The 22,500-nt window shown below is 50.0% G+C and overlaps 1 protein-coding gene across 1 annotated transcript in view; it reads left to right on the forward strand.

The window, feature by feature from the left end:
* Window positions 1–22,500, forward strand: part of LOC130112875 (microtubule-associated tumor suppressor 1-like) — a 153,239-nt gene that overhangs the window by 18,495 nt on the left and 112,244 nt on the right. The window contains exons 3-4 of the mRNA XM_056280393.1: window positions 9,278–9,517; window positions 19,486–19,650. Coding sequence (XP_056136368.1) covers window positions 9,278–9,517; window positions 19,486–19,650 — 405 coding nt within the window. The remainder of the gene's footprint in view (window positions 1–9,277; window positions 9,518–19,485; window positions 19,651–22,500) is intronic.

The following is a 22,500-nucleotide window of genomic DNA, read 5'->3' on the forward strand; positions in this document are numbered from 1 at the left end:
TAAGCAAGTGGACGGTGTTGGCTGAGGACAGACTCACGGCTGTGAGGACTGCTTCAGTGTGGGGAGGCTGAGCGTGTTTTACCGAAATCAACAAGGATTTCTAGAGTTTTCCAAGGATGAAGAGATGCCACAGCCGTCCTGCGCGTATCGTCTTATTTCTGGGGTCTTTGTTTGCGTTTGAGGAAGAGTGGAGTTATGGGGGGGGGGGTATTAAGTTTAGTAGTATTTAGTCAGGTAGCCAGCCAATGGAAAGAGATTTAAGTAATGAGCTGAGGACTGGATGTATGTCTGGTATAGCCTCCCAGTGATGTGAGTTGGTGTGTCGTGGGGGTGATAAATACTGCTGCCAGGTGGAACCCGGGACTGGAAAACATGATGCAGTAGGGTGAACACATAGCCGTCAGGTTTGTGTCAATGACTTTAGTTGGCATCGAACACGGTTGGGCGGCACGGTGGCACAATGGTCAGCGCGGTCACCTCGCAGCAAGACGGTCCTGGGTTCGAGCCCCGGGGTAGTCCAGCCTTGGGTTCGAGCCCCGGGGTAGTCCAACCTTGGGGGTCGTCCCAGGTCATCTTCTGTGTGGAGTTTGCATGTTCTCCCCGTGTCTGTGTGGGTTTCCTCCGGGGGCTCCGGTTTCCTCCCACAGTCCAAACACATGTAGGTCAGGTGACTCAAAGACATGTAGGTCAGGTGACTCAAAGACATGTAGGTCAGTTGACTCAAAGACACGTAGGTCAGGTGACTCAAATACATGTAGGTCAGGTGAATCAAAGACACGTAGGTCAGGTGACTCAAAGACATGTAGGTCAGGTGAATCAAAGACATGTAGGTCAGGTGATTCAAAGACATGTAGGTCAGGTGATTAAAAGACATGTAGGTCAGGTGATTCAAAGACACGTAGGTCAGGTGAATCAAAGACACGTAGGTCAGGTGAATCAAAGACATGTAGGTCAGGTGACTCAAAGACATGTAGGTCAGGTGACTCAAAGACATGTAGGTCAGGTGACTCAAAGACACGTAGGTCAGGTGACTCAAAGACACGTAGGTCAGGTGACTCAAAGACACGTAGGTCAGGTGACTCAAAGACATGTAGGTCAGGTGACTCAAAGACATGTAGGTCAGGTGACTCAAAGACATGTAGGTCAGGTGAATCGGCTGTACAGAATTGTGCCCAGGTGTGAATGTGTGTGTGTGTGTGTGTGTGTGTGTGTGTGTGTGTGGGCCCTGTGATGGTCTGGCAGCCTGTCCAGGGTGTCTTCCCACCTGCTGCCCAACGACTGCTGGGATAGGCTTCAGCATCCCCGTGACCCTGGGAGCAGGATAAGCGGTTTGGATAGAGGATGGATGGATGGATGGATGAACACAGTTGTTCAAGTGAACTGGATTCCTACTCTTAAGAAAAACAATCGGCACGATCAGACATGTGGAAATGTAACTCGCAGGTGATTTCTAACGTTCGCCCACTGTTACGATGCTGCAAGTAAAGGCAAAACACAGATGTGACAGTTTGACTTGAATTTCTACACACGTTGACATACTTTTCTTTTTTTTTAAGGAAAATCAATCCTGCTTTTCCTTAAACCAGCTGCAGTTTCTGTGCCGTTCTGAGTTAAAATCCAAAGCTCCAAATCAAATCCACGTTGCGTTTCAATCCCCTGGCGCTGTGAACGTGACGCAGTTCAGTGCAAAGCATGTCACATATTTCTCTCCGGGTCTCGAGGCTGCATGATGTTGTAACTATATCCAAATCCCATCTGATCCAGCGTTCAGCCACGGTCTGGGGTTGGTTGGTTGGTTGGTTGGTTGGTTGGGTGGTTGGTTGGTTGGTTAATTGATTGGTTGGTTAATTGATTGGTTAGGTGGTTGATTGGTTGGGTGGTTGATTGGTTGGTTGGTTGGGTGGTTGGTTGGTTGGTTGGTTGGTTGGTTAATTGATTGGTTAGGTGGTTGATTGGTTGGGTGGTTGATTGGTTGGTTGGTTGGTTGGTTGGTTGGTTGGTTGGTTGGTTGGTTGGTTAATTGATTGGTTAGGTGGTTGATTGGTTGGGTGGTTGATTGGTTGGTTGGTTGGTTGGTTGGTTGGTTGGTTGGGTGGTTGGGTGGTTGGTTAGGTGGTTGATTGTTTGGGTGGTTGGTTAGGTGGTTGATTGGTTGGGTGGTTGGTTAGGTGGTTGGGTGGTTGGTTGATTGATTGGTTGGGTGGTTGGTTGGGTGGTTGGTTGATGGATTGGTTGGGTGGTTGATTGGTTGGGTGGTTGGTTGGGTGGTTGGTTGATTGGTTGGGGGGTTGATTGTTTGGGTGGTTGGTTGGTTAGGTGGTTGGTTGGTTGGTTGGTTGGGGGGTTGATTGTTTGGGTGGTTGGTTGGTTGGTTGGGTGGTTGGTTGATTGGTTGGTTAGGTGGTTGATTTATTGGTTGGGTGGTTGGTTAGGTGGTTGGTTGGTGGTTGGTTGGTTGGGGGGTTGATTGTTTGGGTGGTTGGTTGGTTGGTTAGGTGGTTGGTTGGTTGGTTGGGTGGGTGGTTGGGTGGTTGGTTGGTTGATTGGTTGGGTGGTTGGTTAGGTGGGGGGTTGGTTGGTTGGGGGGTTGATTGTTTGGGTGGTTGGATGGTTGGTTGGTTGGGTGGTTGATTGGTTAGGTGGTTGGTCGGTTGGTTGGTTGGGGGGTTGATTGTTTGGGTGGTTAGGTGGTTGGTTGGTAGCATCATTAGACAACCTACCGTCGAGCTGAACTGGCTCACCTGAATGCACAGGTGAACTCAACAGTCTCCAGCAGAAGAAATGTGGTGTGGATAAATCTGCCGTTTCACCCAGCCCAGAATACCGCTGTAAGTGATGACTGTGTGTGTTTTTTACGGCGGTGTGGTCGGTGGAGAGAATGAGACTTGTGGTGGCTGTCGCAGGCAGGAATTTAGTTCAGCTTCCAAAAGAGACTTGAGATCAATTCAAGAATGGATTCGAGTGCCAGCTAGCCGAGGCGTAGGCCGACCGAAAATACCCTCCCTATTCACGAGCATAATTCATCTCCAAGAGCTAAAAATGAGCACGGCCGAGACTGCCAGAATATTTCCGGGGGCAGTGTGCACGAGCCGCAGGCATCTGGAGGAACAGAATGTGTTGTAGGTCGCTCATACAATGTAGATGTGTACTCTTACTCTCACCATGAATACAACGAATAAGCTGCAGTAAAACAAAAAGAAAAAATCATACTAACCAATCACACCTGCATTATGCTTTTGCCTGTGGTGTCATAATGGCGTGCATACTTCCAAAGACGACCACATGCATGCATGCATGCATGGCATTTCAGCACGTTTGACTGTCTCACCGGCATGTTGCAGATTGTTCTGGTGCAGATACTGGTGCAGATACTGGTGCAGATACTGGTGCAGATTCTTGTGTGCTGTAGCGGTCTCTTCACACCAAGTACAAGCCCCTTGTACTCTCAGGGTTTCAGTGTAGGGATGGGCGATACCACTGATGTTCTTTTTGATCTGATACGAAGTAGGTAGTATCCCGATACTCTTCTATTATTACTACTACTACTACTACTTTCAGCTGCTCCCGTTAGGGGGCGCCACAGCAGGTCATCCGTTTCCATCTCTTCCTGTCCTCTGCATCTTCCTCTGTCACACCAGCCACCCGCATGTCCTCCCTCACCACATCCATAAACCTCCTCTTTGGCCTTCCTCTTCTCCTCTTCCCTGGCAGCTCCATATTCAGCATCCTTCTCCCAATATACCCAGCATCTCTCCTCCACACATGTCCAAACCATCTCCATCTTGTCTCTCTTGCTTTTTCTCCAAACCATCCAACCTGAGCTGTCCCTCTAATATACTGGTTCCTAATCCTGTCCTTCTTCATCACTCCCAATGAAAATCTTATCATCTTCATCTCTGCCACCTCCAGCTCCTCCTCCTGTCTTTTCATCAGTGCCACTGTCTCCAAACCATACAACATAGCTGGTCTCACCACCATCTTGTAAACCTTCCCTTTAACTCTTGCTGGTACCCTTCTGTCACACATCACTCCTGACACTCTTCTCCACCCACTCCACCCTGCCTGCACCCTCTTCTTCACCTCTCTCCTGCACTCCCCGTTACTTTGGACAGTTGACCCCAAGTATTTAAACTCATATGCCTTCGTCACCTCCACTCCTTGCATCCTCACCATCCCGATACTGTTACATTAAAAGTGTTTTGTGCGCACAAAAGCAGGAAATCTTTGTGATTTCCAGAGTGGAACTTGGTAAATGAAGACACCAAAAACATAAAAATCTGAACATAATATATCCGAACGCCTTGGCAAATAGTATTAAATAAACTACTGAAGACCAGACTTCTCTATTTTGTTTGAATTTTTTTAAAACGACAGTAACAACAATGATAAGACACGGGTTCAAGAATGTTCGACAACAGTGACGTCCTGTTCAGCAGTTCTTCTTCTCTGCAACTGGAAGCTGGAAGTTTGGGTGCCAGGCGGGCAGCGTCTGTTCCTCTGCGTGCGGTGCCGTGCCACTGCTTTTGGGGAGCAGAGCGAGAAGGCGGAAGGAAAAGTAGTCCCTAAAAAAAAAAAAGGTAGTCCTACCCCTCAGGGTCAGTGTATCAATACTCGGGTATCAGTCCGCCCGCCCCTAGTTCAGGAAGTTGGATAAAACTCCCAGCACAGCGCGCTCAGGGTATTTCCCGCAGCAGCTCCCGTCTGGCTGGACGGCGTCCCAAAGACACTTAACATGTGTGTGTTGGACTCAAATGATCTGAGTGCTGCTTCCACTCAACCAGTAGACGTCCGCTAAGAGAGACACTGAGGTCCCTCATTAGGCCGGAGCATTTCCAGCATGTGTCGTCAGTCTTCCCTTTCTGTCGCAGCCCTGTCACACTCCGCTTTATTCCAGAAGTACAAAAGAAGGCTGGACAGAAGAAAGAGGCGACGAAAAGAAAGATGGAAGTTGTGAGTTGGCAGCGCAGTTCATAAGCCCTCTGATGATTTGGACAGATATTGATTCATACACTTGTGAAGAGAATCGTGCCTTGGTGTTGAACAACGGTGCAGCAGCGGTGCAGTGTTTCTATGGACACTTGAAAGACACAATAGCAGGGGGCGTCCAGGGGGCGTCCAGGGGGCGTCCAGGGGGCGTCCTGGTGGCGTCCTGGTGGCGTCCAGGGGGCGTCCAGGGGGTGTCCTGGTGGCGTCCAGGGGGTGTCCTGGTGGCGTCCAGGGGGCGTCCTGGTGGCGTCCAGGGGGCGTCCAGGGGGTGTCCTGGTGGCGTCCAGGGGGCGTCCTGGTGGCGTCCAGGGGGCGTCCAGGGGGTGTCCAGGGGGCGTCCAGGTGACGTGGCGGTCTATTCTGTTGCCTACCAACAGGGGGATCTCCGGATGGAATCCCCGTGTTGCCTCCAGCTCAGTCGGGTGTCTCTACAGACACAATTGGTCGTGTCTGTGGGGGGAAGCTGGATGTGGGTATGTGTCCTGGTCGCTGCACTAGCGCCTCCTCTAGTGGGTAGGGGCGTCTGTTCGGGGGGAACTGGGGGGAATAGCGTGATCCTCCCGCGTGCTACGTCCCCCTGGTGAAACTCCTCACTGTCAGGTGAAAAGAAGCGGCTGGTGACTCCACATGTATGGAGGAGGCATGTGGTAGTCTGCAGCCCTCCCTGGGTCAGCAGAGGGGGTGGAGCAGCAGAGACCGGGACGGCTCGGAAGAGTGGGGTAATTAGTTGGCTACAATTGGGGAGAAAAAGGGGGGGGGACACAATAGCTACTATTAAAATAGATATATAAACCTCTTTAATGAGGGGGGGGGTTCCCCCCATCTCTCCCCAATTGTACTTGGCCAATTACCCCACTCTTCCGAGCCGTCCCGGTCTCTGCTCCACCCTCTCTGCTGATCCGGAGAGGGCTGCAGACTACCACATGCCTCCTCCCATACATGTGGAGTCACCAGCTGCTTCTTTTCACCTGACAGGGAGAAGTTTCACCAGGGGGACGTATTCCCCCCAGTTCCCCCTCCTCCCCGAACGGGCACCCCGACCCACCAGAGGAGGCACTAATGCAGTGACCAGGACCCACACCCACGTCCGGCTTCCCACCCGCAGACACGGCCAATTGTGTCTGTAGGGACGCCCGACCAAGCCGGAGGTAACACGGGGATTCGAACCGGTGAGCCCTGTGTTGGTAGGCAACAGAATAGACCGCTACACCACCCGGACGCCCCGATAAAAACCCTTTAACATCTCAGTGTTTCAAGTTTCTCATACGCTCATGCTCTCACAGCTCACATCCCTATACACACGGGTGGAACCTTAACCGTATGAAGAGACGTGTTGCTGGGGCTGCAAATGTTTAAATGCTAAAATGTTGAAATGTTAAAATGTTAAAATGTTCAGGTAAATGGAAATTAAAACAAAACACAAAAAAAAGAAACACAAAACACAAGGCCAGCCAATTAGTAATTTACAAACGACGTCGTGTGAAAGCCTGAACCGTCCCAGTCATCTATCATCAGCACGGTCCGGACCGCCTCATGATACAGCGCCGAGCCCACACCGGCTGGTCCTGCAGCACACGTTAGCGTGGTGAACCCGTGCCGAGGTACGCTGGTGAAACCCCCGGCAACCCTGGTGAAACCCCTGCTGCCCCCCCCCCACCCCCATCATGGCTGTCTGCACCCTCACACATGCTGCAGAGCACACACGGGTTCTGCAACCATTCAGACACGAGCACACTGTCTCAGTGTCTACCCAAACATCTCCAACACCACACACACACACATGCTCACACACACACACACACACACACACACACACACACACACACACACACACACACACACACACGCACACGCACACACACACACAACATATACACACCCACCCACACACCCACACACACACACACACACACACACAACATATATACACATGCATACGCACACACACACACAACATATACACACACACACACACACACACACACACACGCTCACACACCCACACACACACACACACACACACACACGCTCACACACCCACACACACACACACACACGCTCACACACCCACACACACACACACACACACACACACACACACACACACACACACAACATATACACACCCACCCACACACCCACACACACACACACACACACACACACAACATATATACACATGCATACGCACACACACACACAACATACACACACACACACACACACACACACACACACGCTCACACACCCACACACACACACACACACACACACACACACACGCTCACACACCCACACACACACACACACACACACTCACACACACACACACACACACACACTCACACAACATATATACACATGCATACACACACACACACACGCACATCTCAGTATCATGTTTGAAGATTGCGTTGCTATAGATCACATGGTTGTTATGGTAACAAGATGACACACAAGGTTCCCATGGTGATAGTTAGGTTCTTTATTCATAGACCATAGGCGTCCCTGTAAGCCTCACTCTCTCTCTCTATCTTGCTGTCTCGCTCTCGCTCGCTCTCTTTTTTTTGTGTGTGGATTTTTTTTACATTTTTTTCCCTCCTCTTTCTCCCCAGTTGTATCCAGCCAATTACCCCACTTTTCTGAGTGGTCCCGGTCTCTGCTGCACCCCCCCCCTGCTGATCCGGGGAGGGCTGCAGACTACCACATGTCTCCTCCCATACATGTGGAGTCACCAGCCGCTTCTTTTCACCGGACAGAGAGGAGTTTCACCAGGGGGACGTAGCACGTGGGAGGATCACGCTATTTCCCCCCCCCCGAAAAGACACCCTGACCGACCAGAGAAGGCGCTAGTGCGGACACATACCTACATCCGGCTTCCCACCCGCAGACACGGCCAGTTGTGTCTGTAGGGATGTCTGACCAAGCCACAGGTAACATGGGGATTCGAACCGGTGAACCCCCTGTTCGTAGGCAACGGAATAGACCGCCACGCCACCCGGACGCCCCTCTCACTCTCTCTCTCTGTCTCTGTCTCTCACACCGTTACCCATCCACAATGCTTCTTGGGGTGCAGGTACACCAGGAGTTTTGTGGGCAATCTATTTTCCATTGCTGTATTCTTGTCTCAGTATAACCTCTCCAAACCTCAACTAGTTCAAAATGCTGCAGCAAGAGTACTCGCAAAATCCAATAGAAGAGTTCACATGAGGCCTATTTTAGCCTCTCTACACTGGTCACCCAGTACCGCTGTGGGAAGACGCCGGCGCGAATTCACATTTGCGGCAGCCTCATCCAGTACCGTCCATGCAGTGTCTTTGCCCACGTCTGGGTCTAAGTTTTGTCTTCGTTTGGTGGCTGGGAGAGCTGGCGCTGGATCGGCTGGGACAGCGGGGCAGGCTAAGCTAACTGCTAGCCCATGCAGACCTGCAGTTCCTATAACACCGAGGGCGGTCTGGCGGCAGCCTCACCTGGCGTTGACTGTGGTGTTTTTGGCGGCGTCGTGTGGAGTGCGGGGAGCTGTGTTGAGGGTGTTTGGCTGGGAGAGCTGGCGCTGGATCGGCTGGGAGAGCTTGGTCTGCTTTGTCCGGTGGGCCCGGGGACCACGGCCCCTGCCTGGAGCTGCACCCGAGGAGGCAACACCGAGGGCGGTCTGACAGGACACGGAAGCGGGGCAGGCTAAGCTAACTGCTGGCCCATGCAGACCGGCGGTTCCGACAGTCATCCTGCCTGGTGTTCGTTCCCTTGGACTGATTTTTGGCTTAGTTTGGATATGTGTATTAGTTTGGATATGTGTGTTCTTGGGTGTGTTGTTGTCTTTGTGTTGTGCTGGTGTGGGCTGGGGGAAACGGCATTTCGTTTCGTTTCATGTACACAAGTGCACGAAGTGAAATGACAAAGTGTTCCTGATTCCAGATAATGGGTATTTCATGTTTAAAAACAATTTGGTCGTAAGAAAGAACTGAATTTGTTGTTGCCACTTGTGCTCCAAGTCTCTTGAAGTTCAGACAAGCAAGCATTTTTATTGTGTGTTATTGGGGAAACTTGGTTGCAGAGAGGCAAAAAAAACCCACTTCAGCACAAACACGCTAAGATGGGGGAAAAAAAAGATTACGATATGTTTTCTACCCTACTAAGATTATAGATCAAATAAAATGGGAAACAGTCTCTTGCGGTTTGTAACAATGCTTTATTTAGACCACCAAGTGGAATCAGCATTACCCCATAATACTCAGTACTGTGTGTATACTATGATGTGTAATGCATTATCTCCTAATCATCTGTCCTAAAGCTTCAGCGCCGACCAACACAGGACCTCCGGAAGTAGTGGGGGCCAAGCCAGAGGACCGGCCCAGCCGAAGCGCTCTTCCTGTGGGCGCCCAGAATGTGGCGAAGCCTCCCAGCTCCCCGACCACAGCCTCTAGTAACTCCCTCACAAGTGCTAACAGCAATGCTGCTGCCACTGCTGCTACCAAGGTCCCGGGGATGAGGAGCCGAGCCCTCTCCCTGCAGGCTAGGACCACCACCACAGGTGAGGGGAGGTGAAAACTAATGAATGAATCCATGCACATGAAAACACACACTCTCATTTTTTTTCTGTCTGTTTTTTCTCACTCACTGTTTACATGCACAGTTCAGTGGAGCTACGGTTACAGCTCGGTCAGGCCATGTAACTGGGCTACTGTCGCTGTCCCAGTATACAAGAACCGGGGGTCAATTGATGTATTGACGGAAGTATGTCTGACCCCGGTACGGTAGGCGGTGATATGCCCCCTTTCAGCTGGTTGCTATTGGACCCTCTTCCAGTTGACCTATTGCGTCACATACCAAACAAGGGACAAACAAGTTAGCGAGCGGTGAGCGGGTTCCATGTGGAGCGGTGGAAACATGGACGACTTTACAGCGCTGTACATTTCATACGTGCTCCACGCTTTACTGTTGGTACAAATGGGATGCACACTATCCTTGATGGAACACAACATGAAGTTTGTCTCCTCGTCTGTCAAGAAATGTGTGGTTCTCGCTCCAGCACTCGCCATGTTGGTACTGTTGATACCACGCTGTTCCACTTCTGGCCGAAAGACCGCCACGGGAACTATGGATCATGTGCAGAAAGTCTAGGCCAGTTCAGGGCCGATTGAAGCGTGTACATGCCGGAGTAAATCCACCCCCAGCCGCATCATCTGGTGTGTTAGTCCCACTTCCAGAAACTAGATTTAGTACCACTTCAGTGGGACTAACACGTTTACATGTGTTTAAAAGTGCAGTTTTAGTCGCACTAACACAATAAATCCACTTTCTAACATCACGTAAATATGCTGAGTGTTTTAGTTTGTCTGTCTATCCAGCTCAAAGAAACTATATTGGTGTGGTGAAACAACATTTTCTTGCTGAAGCACAGGGAAGACCTTTACTTAGATTACTAGAAACAGGCATTCACGCATGGTTAAAAAACAGAATCGAACAAACCGATTCAGACTTGGCTGTTTATCCTGAGCTGGTAAGAAGCAGTTATGAATTTAGCTGATATTATACAGCACCAATTTTCACCAAGAATGTATGGTAATCTTTTTACATTAGTCTTGGTACCAAAATCTCACATATGTTTGGATTGTCTTTGGGGAGAATGTTCTACTACACTAATATATATTGTTCATGCTGTCAAAAAGTGCAGTTCAGTTTCTGTCATTTTTTGAGCGTATGGTCAAAACATAGTCACTTGTCTTTTAGAAGCAAAGCTTACCGGTGGCAGTGGGCTTCTACAGCTAGACTTCAGTCTTTATTTAGTTGGGGCTTCCCCCCCTCCCCTTTTTTTTCTAACCAATTGTACCCGGCCAATTACCCCACTCTTCCGAGCCATCCCGGTCACTGCTCCATCCCCTCTGCCAGTCCGTGGAGGGCTGTAGACTACCACGTCTCCTCCGATACATGTGGAGTCACCAGTCGCTTCTTTTTACCTGATAGTGAGGAGTTTCACCAGGGGGGACGTAGCACGTGGGAGGGTCACACTATTCCCCCCTGATCAGGCGCCCCGACCAATCAGAGGAGGCACTAGTGCAGTGACCATGACATACCCACATCCGGCTTCCCACCCGCAGACACGGCCAGTTGTGTCTGTAGGGACGCCCGACCAAGCCGGAGGCAACACGGGGATTTGAACCGGTGATCCCTGTGCTAGTAGGCAACGGAATAGACCGCCACGCTACCCGTACCCCCTGTTTGGGCTTTTCTTAAGCTAACAACACGATGAACTGTCTGGGATGTGTTTGCCTCCTGGTTGGGCACAGAACAGCTAGAGCCGAAAGCTCCGCTCAATGCCGATACGTCATCATCGTCATGGAATCAAAACCCCAAAACGTCCTCGACATCTTCTGCTGTCAAAATGTACCTCGAGTTTACAGCAGAGAAAAACCCATTGGCTATTGCTCTGATGGATCTCAGGAGACGGAGAGCCCATCAGCCCAGGCTTTGAATGCATGAGACTTTGTTGTCCCTGCCGAATAAATGGAGATGAGTTTTTGTTCCAAATCATGGTCCGATTTCAGATCAATGTTACATAGCTCGGGAAACTCAGAGACACTCTTCCATGTTTGAGCCAGAGCCGTTGATACCTTGTTTGTCACACAGCTGTAATCTGGCTGGACGCACCATGAAAGGTCAATGGTAAACAGGGTTGAAATTTATGAACTTTGAACACAGTGGCAAGGTGGGAAATTCAAGCAGTCCGTGGCACCCAAGGTAGCGATGCTGCTGTCTCCCTAGGAACAGGATGGCCGGTGCGGAGCGGTTTTTCAGGTGTTCACGGCTTTAGTATTCTGCATGACAGTTTTCAGGTAGCCTGCCGATTATGAATGTTAGAAGTCCAGTGCGCTGTCCAGTGTTCTTTTTCTCACCTCACCTATCCCGTAACCTCTCGAGAGGTCGTTGGGGCATCGCTGTTGAATCCGCAACCAGTCCTCACCATCTCTGTCTGTCCTCAACTGCCCTCTGTAAGCTGGCAAAGTCAAGGCCTGTCCACTCTCTGATGTTACATAGCCATCGCTTCTTCTGTCTTCCTCGTCTTGGCCCGCCCCTCATGGTGCCTTGCAGGATGGTCTTGGCAAGGCCGGAAGTTCTCGAGATGTGACCATACCATTTCAGTCTTCTCTTCTTGGTGATTATTAAAAAGTCTTCATGTGTTCCAATGGCTTGTGTAATCCTTCTTCTCACCTCTTCATTCGTAACATGGCCTCTATATGAGATGCCTAGAATCTTTCTGGAGCACCTCATCTCCATTGTGCTTATTCTTCTTTGGAGATCTGCTATGAGTGTCCAAGTTTCACATGCGTATAAAAAGATGGAGATGACTAGTGAGTGCATCAATCAGACTTTAGACCCGCTACTAATGTTTTTGTCTTTCTAGATTGGTTTTAACCTTGTGAGTGCCGCGGTCGCTTGTGCAATGCAGGAAAGGACTCCTGGTTTGGACCCTTCATCTGTGACGATGGCCCCAAGATATTTAAATTTGTTGACTGTCGAGAGTGTCTGACCATTGACCTGAATGTTACTGGTAATGCCATTGGTGTCATTAGTCATTAGTTTGGTTTTTTCAGCACTGATCTCCATACCGTATGCCTTTGGTATCTTGTCAAGGTGTTCAACCAGGCTTGTCAGCTCTGGTTCATTACCGGCCAGGCCGTCAATGTCATCGGCAAAACGGAGGTTTGTGATTGTTCTCCCCCCAATGCTGACCATTCCTTCACGGTGTTCTTTTTAGGGTTGAATAAATTTCAGATGTTTCCTCAGTAGGGGGTCTGGGCTCAGCCTTAGAGATAGGGTGAGGAGCTTGGACATCTGGAGGGAGCTCGGAGTAGAGCCGCTGCTCCTTTGAGTTGAAAGGAGCCAGTTGAGGTGGTTCGTGCATCTGATTAGGATGCCTCCTGGGCACCTTCCTTTGGAGGTTTTCCGGGCATGTCCAACTGGGAGGAGACCCTGGGGTAGACCCAGAACTCACTGGGGGGACTACATGTCCAGTCTGGCCTGGGAGTGCATTGGGATCCCCCAGGAGGAGCTGGAAGGCGTTGCTGGGGAGAGGAACATCTGGAGAGCCCTACTTAGCTTGCTGCCACCGCGACCCGACCCTGGAGAAGTGGCTGAAGATGAATGAATGAATGAATGAATGAATGAATAAATTTCAGATTTACTTAGCAGCTTCAAGTCAAGTCAAGTCAGTCCAGTATGTGGTGTAGTTTTCCTCGTGCTTCTTGCGAGCTTGGTTAGGTATAAATGAGTGGCTGTGGCTGTCCTGAGGCTCTGTTCTGTGTGTATGGACGGGCTTACAGCTGCTATAGGGAAATATTTTTCAGGCCTCATCAGCTAAGGGCTTTGTGGTCAAAGTGTTTTGGGGTCACTTGATTTTAAAAATTGGAAGAATGTGAGGGTTTTTGTTTTGTTTTGTGGATTATCATAATAACGGGCTAGCAGAATAAGTATGCTGTAATTGCGTTGTGTTTTCCTTTGTACGTGCCGGATGTCTTTGCAGAGCTCTGCATGAAATGTTTCTAGAATATTGTTTTCCCACTTTTCAATGTCATTGAGTGTTGGAGGACCTCGTATTTCATACCCATCTTGAGCCATATTTGAACGGGGAAAGTTTGTTTGTGTGTTTCCTTTGATTGAATGGGTTTGTTGTTTTTCATTTAAATTCAATTAAATTAATTTAATTAAATGACGTTTCCTTTATTAATCCCGTTGGGGAAATTCAGTTACTGCAAATTGACCCATCCCAGCTGTGATCTGTGTAGCTAGGAGCTAGGGGCTGCCGCCTTCATGCTGCACCCGGGGACCAACTCCACTTCTTTTCCCATTGCCTTGCTCAGGGGCACAGACAGGAGTATAAACCCTAACATGCATGTTTATTTTGATGGTGGGGGAAACCGGAGCACCCGGAGAAAACCCACCACAGACACGGGGAGAAAATGAGAACGCCACATGGAGGCCGACCTGGGATGACTCCCAAAGTCAGTTCCGATAACACCAGGGGTGGTCTGGCGGCGGCCTCACCTGGCGTTGACTGTGGTGTTTTTGATGTCGTCGTGAGGAGTGCGGGGAGGTGTGTCGAGGGTGTCTGGCTGACAGAGCTGGCGCTGGATGGGCTGGGAGAGCTTGGTCTGCTCTGTCTGGTGGGCCTGGGGACCACGGCCCCTGCCTGGAGCTGTGCCCGAGGAGGAAACACCGAGGGCGGTCTGACAGGACCCGGAAGTGGGGCGGGCTAAGCTAACTGCTAACCCATGCAGACCGGCAGTTCCAACAGTCATCCTGGCTGGCGTTCGTTCCCTTGGACAGTGATTTTTTGTTTAGTTTGGATATGTGTGTTAGTTTGGGTATGTTTGCTAGTTTGGGTATGTGTGTTGGTTTGGGTATGTGTGTGTTAGTTTGGGTATGTGTGTTAGTTTTGATATGCGTGTTAGTTTGGGTATGTGTGTTGGTTTTGATAGGTGTGTTAGTTTGGGTATGTGTGTTATTTTGGGTATGTGTGTTAGTTTGGGTATGTGTGTTGGTTTTGATATGTGTGTTAGTTTGGGTATGTGTGTTATTTTGGGTATGTGTGTTAGTTTGGGTATGTGTGTTAGTTTGGATATGTGTGTTAGTTTGGGTATGTGTGTTAGTTTGGATATGTGCGTTAGTTTGGGTATGTGTGTGTTAGTTTGGGTATGTGTGTGTTAGTTTGGGTATGTGTGTGTTAGTTTGGGTATGTGTGTTAGTTTTGATATGCGTGTTAGTTTGGGTATGTGTGTGTTAGTTTGGGTATGTGTGTTAGTTTGGGTATGTGTGTTAGTTTTGATATGCGTGTTAGTTTGGGTATGTGTGTGTTAGTTTGGGTATGTGTGTTAGTTTGGGTATGTGTGAGACAGTTTGAAACAGTTTGAGACACAGTTTGGAACATAGTTTGAAACAGTTTGAAACACAGTTTGGAACATAGTTTGAAACAGTTTGAGACAGTTTGAGACACAGTTTGGAACATAGTTTGGAACACAGTTTGGAACATAGTTTGAAACAGTTTGAGACATTTTGAAACAGTTTGAGACACAGTTTGGAACATAGTTTGGAACACAGTTTGGAACATAGTTTGAAACAGTTTGAGACAGTTTGAAACAGTTTGAGACACAGTTTGGAACATAGTTTGGAACATAGTTTGAAACATTTTGAGACAGTTTGAAACAGTTTGAGACACAGTTTGGAACATAGTTTGGAACATAGTTTGAAACAGTTTGAGACAGTTTGAAACAGTTTGGAACATAGTTTGAAACAGTTTGAAACAGTTTGAAACACAGTTTGAAACACAGTTTGGAACATAGTTTGAAACACAGTTTGGAACACAGTTTGAAACAGTTTGGAACATAGTTTGAAACACAGTTTGGAACATAGTTTGAAACAGTTTGAGGCAGTTTGAAACACAGTTTGAAACACAGTTTGGAACATAGTTTGAAACAGTTTGAGACAGTTTGAAACAGTTTGAAACACAGTTTGGAACACAGTTTGAAACACAGTTTGGAACAGTTTGAAACACAGTTTGAGACAGTTTGAGACAGTTTGAAACAGTTTGAAACACAGTTTGAGGCAGTTTGAAACAGTTTGAAACAGTTTGCAACAGTTTGAGACAGTTTGAAACAGTTTGAGACACAGTTTGAAACACAGTTTGAAACACAGTTTGAGACACAGTTTGAGACACAGTTTGAGACACAGTTTGCAACAGTTTAAACAGTTTGAAACAGTTTGAAACACAGTTTGAGACAGTTTGACACAGTTTGGAACATAGTTTGAAACAGTTTGAGACAGTTTGAAACACAGTTTGGAACAGTTTGAGACAGTTTGAAACACAGTTTGGAACAGTTTGAAACACAGTTTGAGACAGTTTGAAACACAGTTTGAAACACAGTTTGCAACAGTTTGAGACACAGTTTGAAACAGTTTGAAACACAGTTTGAAACACAGTTTGAGACAGTTTGAGACAGTTTGAAACACAGTTTGAAACAGTTTGAAACACAGTTTGCAACAGTTTGAGACACAGTTTAAACAGTTTGAAACACAGTTTGAGATAGTTTGAGACAGTTTGAAACAGTTTGAGACAGTTTGAAACACAGTTTGAAACAGTTTGACACAGTTTGAGACAGTTTGATACACAGTTTGAGACAGTTTGAGACAGTTTGAAACATAGTTTGGAACATAGTTTGAAACAGTTTGAGACAGTTTGAAACAGTTTGAGACACAGTTTGGAACATAGTTTGGAACACAGTTTGGAACATAGTTTGAAACAGTTTGAGACAGTTTGAAACAGTTTGGAACATAGTTTGAAACAGTTTGAAACAGTTTGAAACACAGTTTGGAACATAGTTTGAAACACAGTTTGGAACACAGTTTGAAACAGTTTGGAACATAGTTTGAAACACAGTTTGGAACATAGTTTGAAACAGTTTGAGACAGTTTGAAACACAGTTTGAAACACAGTTTGGAACATAGTTTGAGACAGTTTGAGACAGTTTGAAACAGTTTGAAACACAGTTTGAAACACAGTTTGAGGCAGTTTGAAACAGTTTGAGACAGTTTGAGACAGTTTGAAACAGTTTGAGACAGTTTGAAACAGTTTGAAACACAGTTTGCAACAGTTTGAGACAGTTTGAGACAGTTTGAAACACAGTTTGAAACAGTTTGAAACACAGTTTGCAACAGTTTGAGACAGTTTGAAACAGTTTGAAACACAGTTTGAGACAGTTTGACACAGTTTGGAACATAGTTTGAAACAGTTTGAGACAGTTTGAAACAGTTTGAAACACAGTTTGGAACAGTTTGAGACAGTTTGAAACACAGTTTGAAACAGTTTGACACAGTTTGAGACAGTTTGATACACAGTTTGAGACAGTTTGAGACAGTTTGAAACACAGTTTGGAACATAGTTTGGAACATAGTTTGAGACAGTTTAAACAGTTTGACACAGTTTGAGACAGTTTGATACACAGTTTGAGACAGTTTGAGACAGTTTGAAACACAGTTTGAAACAGTTTGACACAGTTTGAGACAGTTTGATACACAGTTTGAGACAGTTTGAGACAGTTTGAAACAGTTTGAGACAGTTTGAAACACAGTTTGAAACAGTTTGACACAGTTTGAAACAGTTTGAGACAGTTTGAAACACAGTTTGAAACAGTTTGACACAGTTTGAGACAGTTTGATACACAGTTTGAGACAGTTTGAGACAGTTTGAAACAGTTTGAGACAGTTTGAAACACAGTTTGAAACAGTTTGACACAGTTTGAGACAGTTTGATACACAGTTTGAGACAGTTTGAAACAGTTTGAGACAGTTTGAAACACAGTTTGAAACAGTTTGACACAGTTTGAGACAGTTTGAAACAGTTTGAGACACAGTTTGAAACACAGTTTGAGACAGTTTAGTCTCCCAGTTAAATGTTTGCTCTTTGTAGTTCCTACCTGTCAGAGCAGATACACAGATACACAGCATGTTAAGTATAATCGGCTTTTCAGTCGGTGTAATCAAAGGCAGTGTTAAAGTGATTACCGGTGCTGAGTCCTTAATCCAGGTTCAGGAACAGGAGGGGGTCATTAGTGGTGTACATGACATGCTTACTCGTACTACAAGAGAGCCGGCTGGGTTCGATGGCTGGGCTATGCTGAATTTTGTTAATCCTGTTTTTCCCCTCCTTGGGGGGCTGAGTGGTTTGTCGTTTATAAAGGCGAGGGATGTATGAGGGACTCTGGACAGCATCATCTTACACACATCCACCTGTGAGAAACGCTCGTGGTTGTGTAACGCTCCAGTTTGTTGGAGTATTTCAAGCCTTTCCTGTAACAGTGAAGGAGAGCGATGGTGCCGTGGCCTGGTGCTCCTGGGTCAAAGACCAGGTAATACACATCATCCTCCTAGACAGAGAGGGGGGGGGGGAGTGAGAGAGGGAGGGAGGGGGAGGGAGAGAGAGCTGCTCTACCTGGGTGGTAACCTGGTCAGTGTTGACAGATGGAGTGAGAGGAAGAGGAAGCGACAGAAAGACGAGGCGAGGAAAGAGTGGACACACCTGCAGGAACACTTGGGGTCCTGTTATTGTTTTTTTGGGGGGGATTTTTAACCCTTTTTTATCCCCAATTGTACTCATCCAATCACCCCACTCCTCCGAGCCGTCCCGGTCTCTGCTCCGCCCCCTCTGCTGGTCCGGGGAGGGCTGCAGACTACCACATGCCTCCTCCCATACATGTGGAGTCACCAGCCACTTCTTTTCACCTGACAGTGAGGAGTTTCACCAGGGGGACGTAGTACGTGGGAGGGTCACGCTATTCCCCCCCAGTTCCCCCTCCCCTCTGAACAGGCGCCTTGACCGACCAGAGGAGGCGCTAGAGCAGCGACCAGGAACATACCCACATCCGGCTTCCCACCCGCAGACACGGCCAGTTGTGTGTGTAGGGACGCCCGACCAAGCCGGAGGGAACACGGGGATTCGAACCGGCGATCCCTGTGTTGGTAGCCAATGGAATGGACCGCCACGCCACCCGGACGCCACTTTTTCCTTTTGTTTTTAGTTTTTCTTTATTTTGAATTACTTTGTTGACCCCCCGTGGGGAAACTCCTCTCTGCATGTAACCGTCCTGGCTGTGCGGCGAGGAGCAGCGGGCAGCCGCCCTGCAGCACCCGGGGACCAGCTTCAGCTCGTCTCGCCATGCCTTGCTCAGGGGCACGGACAGGAGTATTAACCCTAGCCTGCATGTCTTTTTGATGGTGGGGGAAACCGGAGCACCCGGAGAAACCCCACCGCAGACACGGGGGAGAACATAAAAACTCCACACAGAGGACGACCTGGGACGACCCCCACGGTTGGACAACAACCCCAAGGTTGTTGTCCAACCGTGCCGCCAATTATTTGGCTTGGCTCAGTTTTCCACATGTTTAAATGTGCCACAGGGATTTTGTCGGCGGCTCATTGATCCGCCCTGGGTTTACTTTTGATGACGTCATACGAGCGAGCGGAGCATCGGCAAAAACATCAGATTTTGTTTGGTAATGATTCAAACGCGCGTGTCCGGGTGGGGTTCCCAGTGAACCCTGACCAAACGATTCCCACCACGCAGACAGGATCCAGAACCACGAGCAGAGATGCTTCACCTCATCGCCGTATGTCCGGTAAACCCCTGTCCCTCCAAATGACCACCGTCTCGCTGCGACGACGAGCAGCGCTCATGTGAAATGATGGAGTTGTTTTTCTGCGAAGCACTACCGCCGTTATCCACAGGGGGCGCACCAAGTCAGCAACAACGCAAAACGCCTCGCCGCAGCTTTAAGTCTTCAGGTAGTCGTGCAGCCTGAAGACAAAGTGTAGGGCTGCCCTCCCGTTAACCGGTCTAACCTCGACCAGGAAAACGCCTCTCGTCGGCTCAGCCGGGCGGCGTTCTGACACAATCACCTTCCGGCAGGGGTCCGACGCCGGGCTCTGACTTCTTCTGCACCTCTTTACAGGTCTCAAGGCCCCGGCGGTCACCAATCACATCGTGGCCAAGACGTTGACCGCTAATCAAGCTGCGCCGAAGGCGGCTGCCCCCGCCAGTCAGGCGCCAGCGAAGCAGTCCCAGTACCACCTGCAGAGGAGCGGCTCGGCCCGGTTCAGTCGCCTGAACACCGCAGGTATGGAACCGTGGACACGGGGGTGTGTGTGTGTGTGTGTGTGTGTGTGTGTGTGTGTGTGTGTGTGTGTTTGGGGTCTTTACACTGATGCCAGCAGTCAGCTTGGGGCGACCTCGGTAGTCTGGAGCCAAGTCTGGCCGGAGACGTTTCGTCGACTGTCTCGAGCCAGCTGTTCATAAGAGCCGAGAGTGAATCCAGCCAGATGTTCTCTGCCGGCCCTCGCCAGAGGGTTTACTGGTGTGGCCGCCCCGCTGCCTCGTGGGTGAGTCTGGCAAGACAAAAGGCTAGGGGAGCTCACCCCGACAGAAAAGCCAGCTGTTCATAAGAGCCGAGAGTGAATCCAGCCAGATGTTCCCTGCCGGCCCCTCGCCAGAGGGTTTACTGGTGTGGCCGCCCCGCTGCCTCGTGGGTGAGTCTGGCAAGACAAAAGGCTAGGGGAGCTCACCCCGACAGAAAAGCCAGCTACGGGGGCACGCTTCGAGTCGGTTTCCGAGAAACCGGACTCCCGGCAGCCCCCTGCGGTTGTGTGGAGGTGCCGGTCGTCCCCCTTGCCACATCGGAACCGCCTCCTCTACAGGCAAGTCAGTGGCGTGGGGAGAAGCGCCCCCCCCCATCCTTCAGCTACCTGAGTCCTCCACCTCACAGAGTCTGGTCCGGTGGCGGGAGCAGGTCTGGAGGAGCCGGGCTGGATGGAGCGTCCGGTGGCGGGAGCAGGTCTGGAGGAGCCGGGCTGGAACACAGGGCAGCGGTGGTTAGCAGCCGGGGCAGAGGGGCAGCTGTTTCCGGCGGACCCCTGAGCGTCTGAGCGGCCTCACCGCACTGCTCAGCCCATCTGAGGAGAAGGTGGCCCAACAACTGCCCCCTCAGCACTGTGCCGGGGCAGGAAGCCGCACCTGCCGGGCTGCTCCACCACGCCAGGGACGGGCAGCGTGGTCCAGAGAGGTCCGATGTGGGGGCAGGTCTTTGTTCCAACCAAGCAGTGACCGTGTGTGTGTGTGTGTGTGTGTGTGTGTGTGTGTGTCCTCTCTGCGTGGGTGTGTGTGTGTGTGTGTGTGTGTGTGTGTGTGTGTGTCCTCTCTGCGTGGGTGTGTGTGTGTGTGTGTGTGTCCTGTCTGCGTGGGTGTGTGTGTGTGTGTGTGTGTGTGTCCTCTCTGCGTGGGTGGGTGTGTGTGTGTGTGTGTGTGTGTGTGTGTGTGTCCTCTCTGCGTGGGTGTGTGTGTGTGTGTGTGTGTCCTCTCTGCGTGGGTGTGTGTGTGTGTGTGTGTGTGTGTGTGTCCTCTCTGCGTGGGTGTGTGTGTGTGTGTGTGTGTGTGTGTGTGTGTGTGTCCTCTCTGCGTGGGTGTGTGTGTGTGTGTGTGTGTGTGTCCTCTCTGCGTGGGTGTGTGTGTGTGTGTGTGTGTGTGTGTGTGTGTGTGTGTGTGTGTGTGTGTGTGTGTGTGTGTGTGTGTGTGTGTCCTCTCTGCGTGGGGGTGTGTGTGTGTGTGTGTGTGTGTGTGTGTGTGTGTGTGTGTGTGTGTGTGTCCTCTCTGCGTGGGTGTGTGTGTGTGTGTGTGTGTGTGTGTGTGTGTCCTCTCTGCGTGGGTGTGTGTGTGTGTGTGTGTGTGTGTGTGTGTGTCCTCTCTGCGTGGGTGTGTGTGTGTGTGTGTGTGTGTCCTCTCTGCGTGGGTGGGTGTGTGTGTGTGTGTGTGTGTGTGTGTGTGTGTGTGTAGTCCGAGCTGCCGTGTCCAGTGTATTTGTGTGCGCACAACACCTGCACCTGTTTTCCCTTACACATGTTGTGCTGCCTGTGTCGGCACAGAAGAAGAGGCTCGGTGTCTCGTAGCCAAACACACACCACTTCCTGGATGGAGTCTTGGCAGGAGTTAGCATGGCCGTCTCCCAGCATTTGACACCCTCTCGGTTTTTGTGTTATGACTAGTGTGTGTGTGTGTGTGTGTGTGTGTGTGTGTGTGTGTGTGTGTCTGTGTGTGTGTGTGTGTGTGTGTGTGGAGGAGGGCTGGTAGGATTGGAAACAGGTTTGTGAGTGAAGCTCAATAAACATGCTGCAACTTCTTAACTTGATATTCAGATGCCATCACAGGACCCCCAGGACCCCCCCCCACAGGACCCCCCCCACAGGACCCCCCCACCCACACACACACACACACACACACACACACACACAGCTAGGGACAATCCAGTACGGCCGAGTCACCTGACCTCCATGTCCTTGGACTGTGGGAGGGAACCGGACCCCCGGAGGAAACCCACCCAGACACAGGGAGAACATGGAAACTCCACACAGAGGACGACCCGGGACGACCCCCGAGGTCGGACTACCCCGGGGCTCGAACCCAGGACCTTCTGGCTGTGAGGAGACTGCGCTAACCACTGCACCACCGTGCCGCCTAACGGGTCGGACCCTTTGGGCGGGTGGTTAAGGTTGTCGCCGGCGGTGCAGGAGATCCGGGTTGGCGTCCCGGCCGCGGCAGTTCCCGGGCCGCCCCCCCCCCCCCCCCTTATGATTCCAGTACTGTGGTCATCCTGTACGCAGCGATAACAGAACCCGGTACCTCGACTCACCTACGTAGGAGTCATCTCTCTTATTTCCGTCACTTGACCCACTTGGCTCGTGAGTTCGAGTGCGGCCCGTAGTGTCTCTGCAGAGTGTACCTGTGTGAACATGTGGCCGTGGGCTCTTTGACCACAGACACGGAGGGTTTTCTCGGCTGCCCACTGGCCTTGGAGCCTTGTGCGGTTTATCCCGTAGGTTTGTTTTTCCTGAAAGAGTGACTCGTGAAAAGGTCTTGGTGGTTTGACGTCGTGTGTTTGACTCCCCTGCTGGACGGTCAGCGCTCACCTCGGAGGGTC

The sequence above is a fragment of the Lampris incognitus genome, chromosome 5, assembly GCF_029633865.1.
Source record: "Lampris incognitus isolate fLamInc1 chromosome 5, fLamInc1.hap2, whole genome shotgun sequence".
NCBI classification, from domain to species: Eukaryota; Metazoa; Chordata; class Actinopteri; order Lampriformes; family Lampridae; genus Lampris; species Lampris incognitus.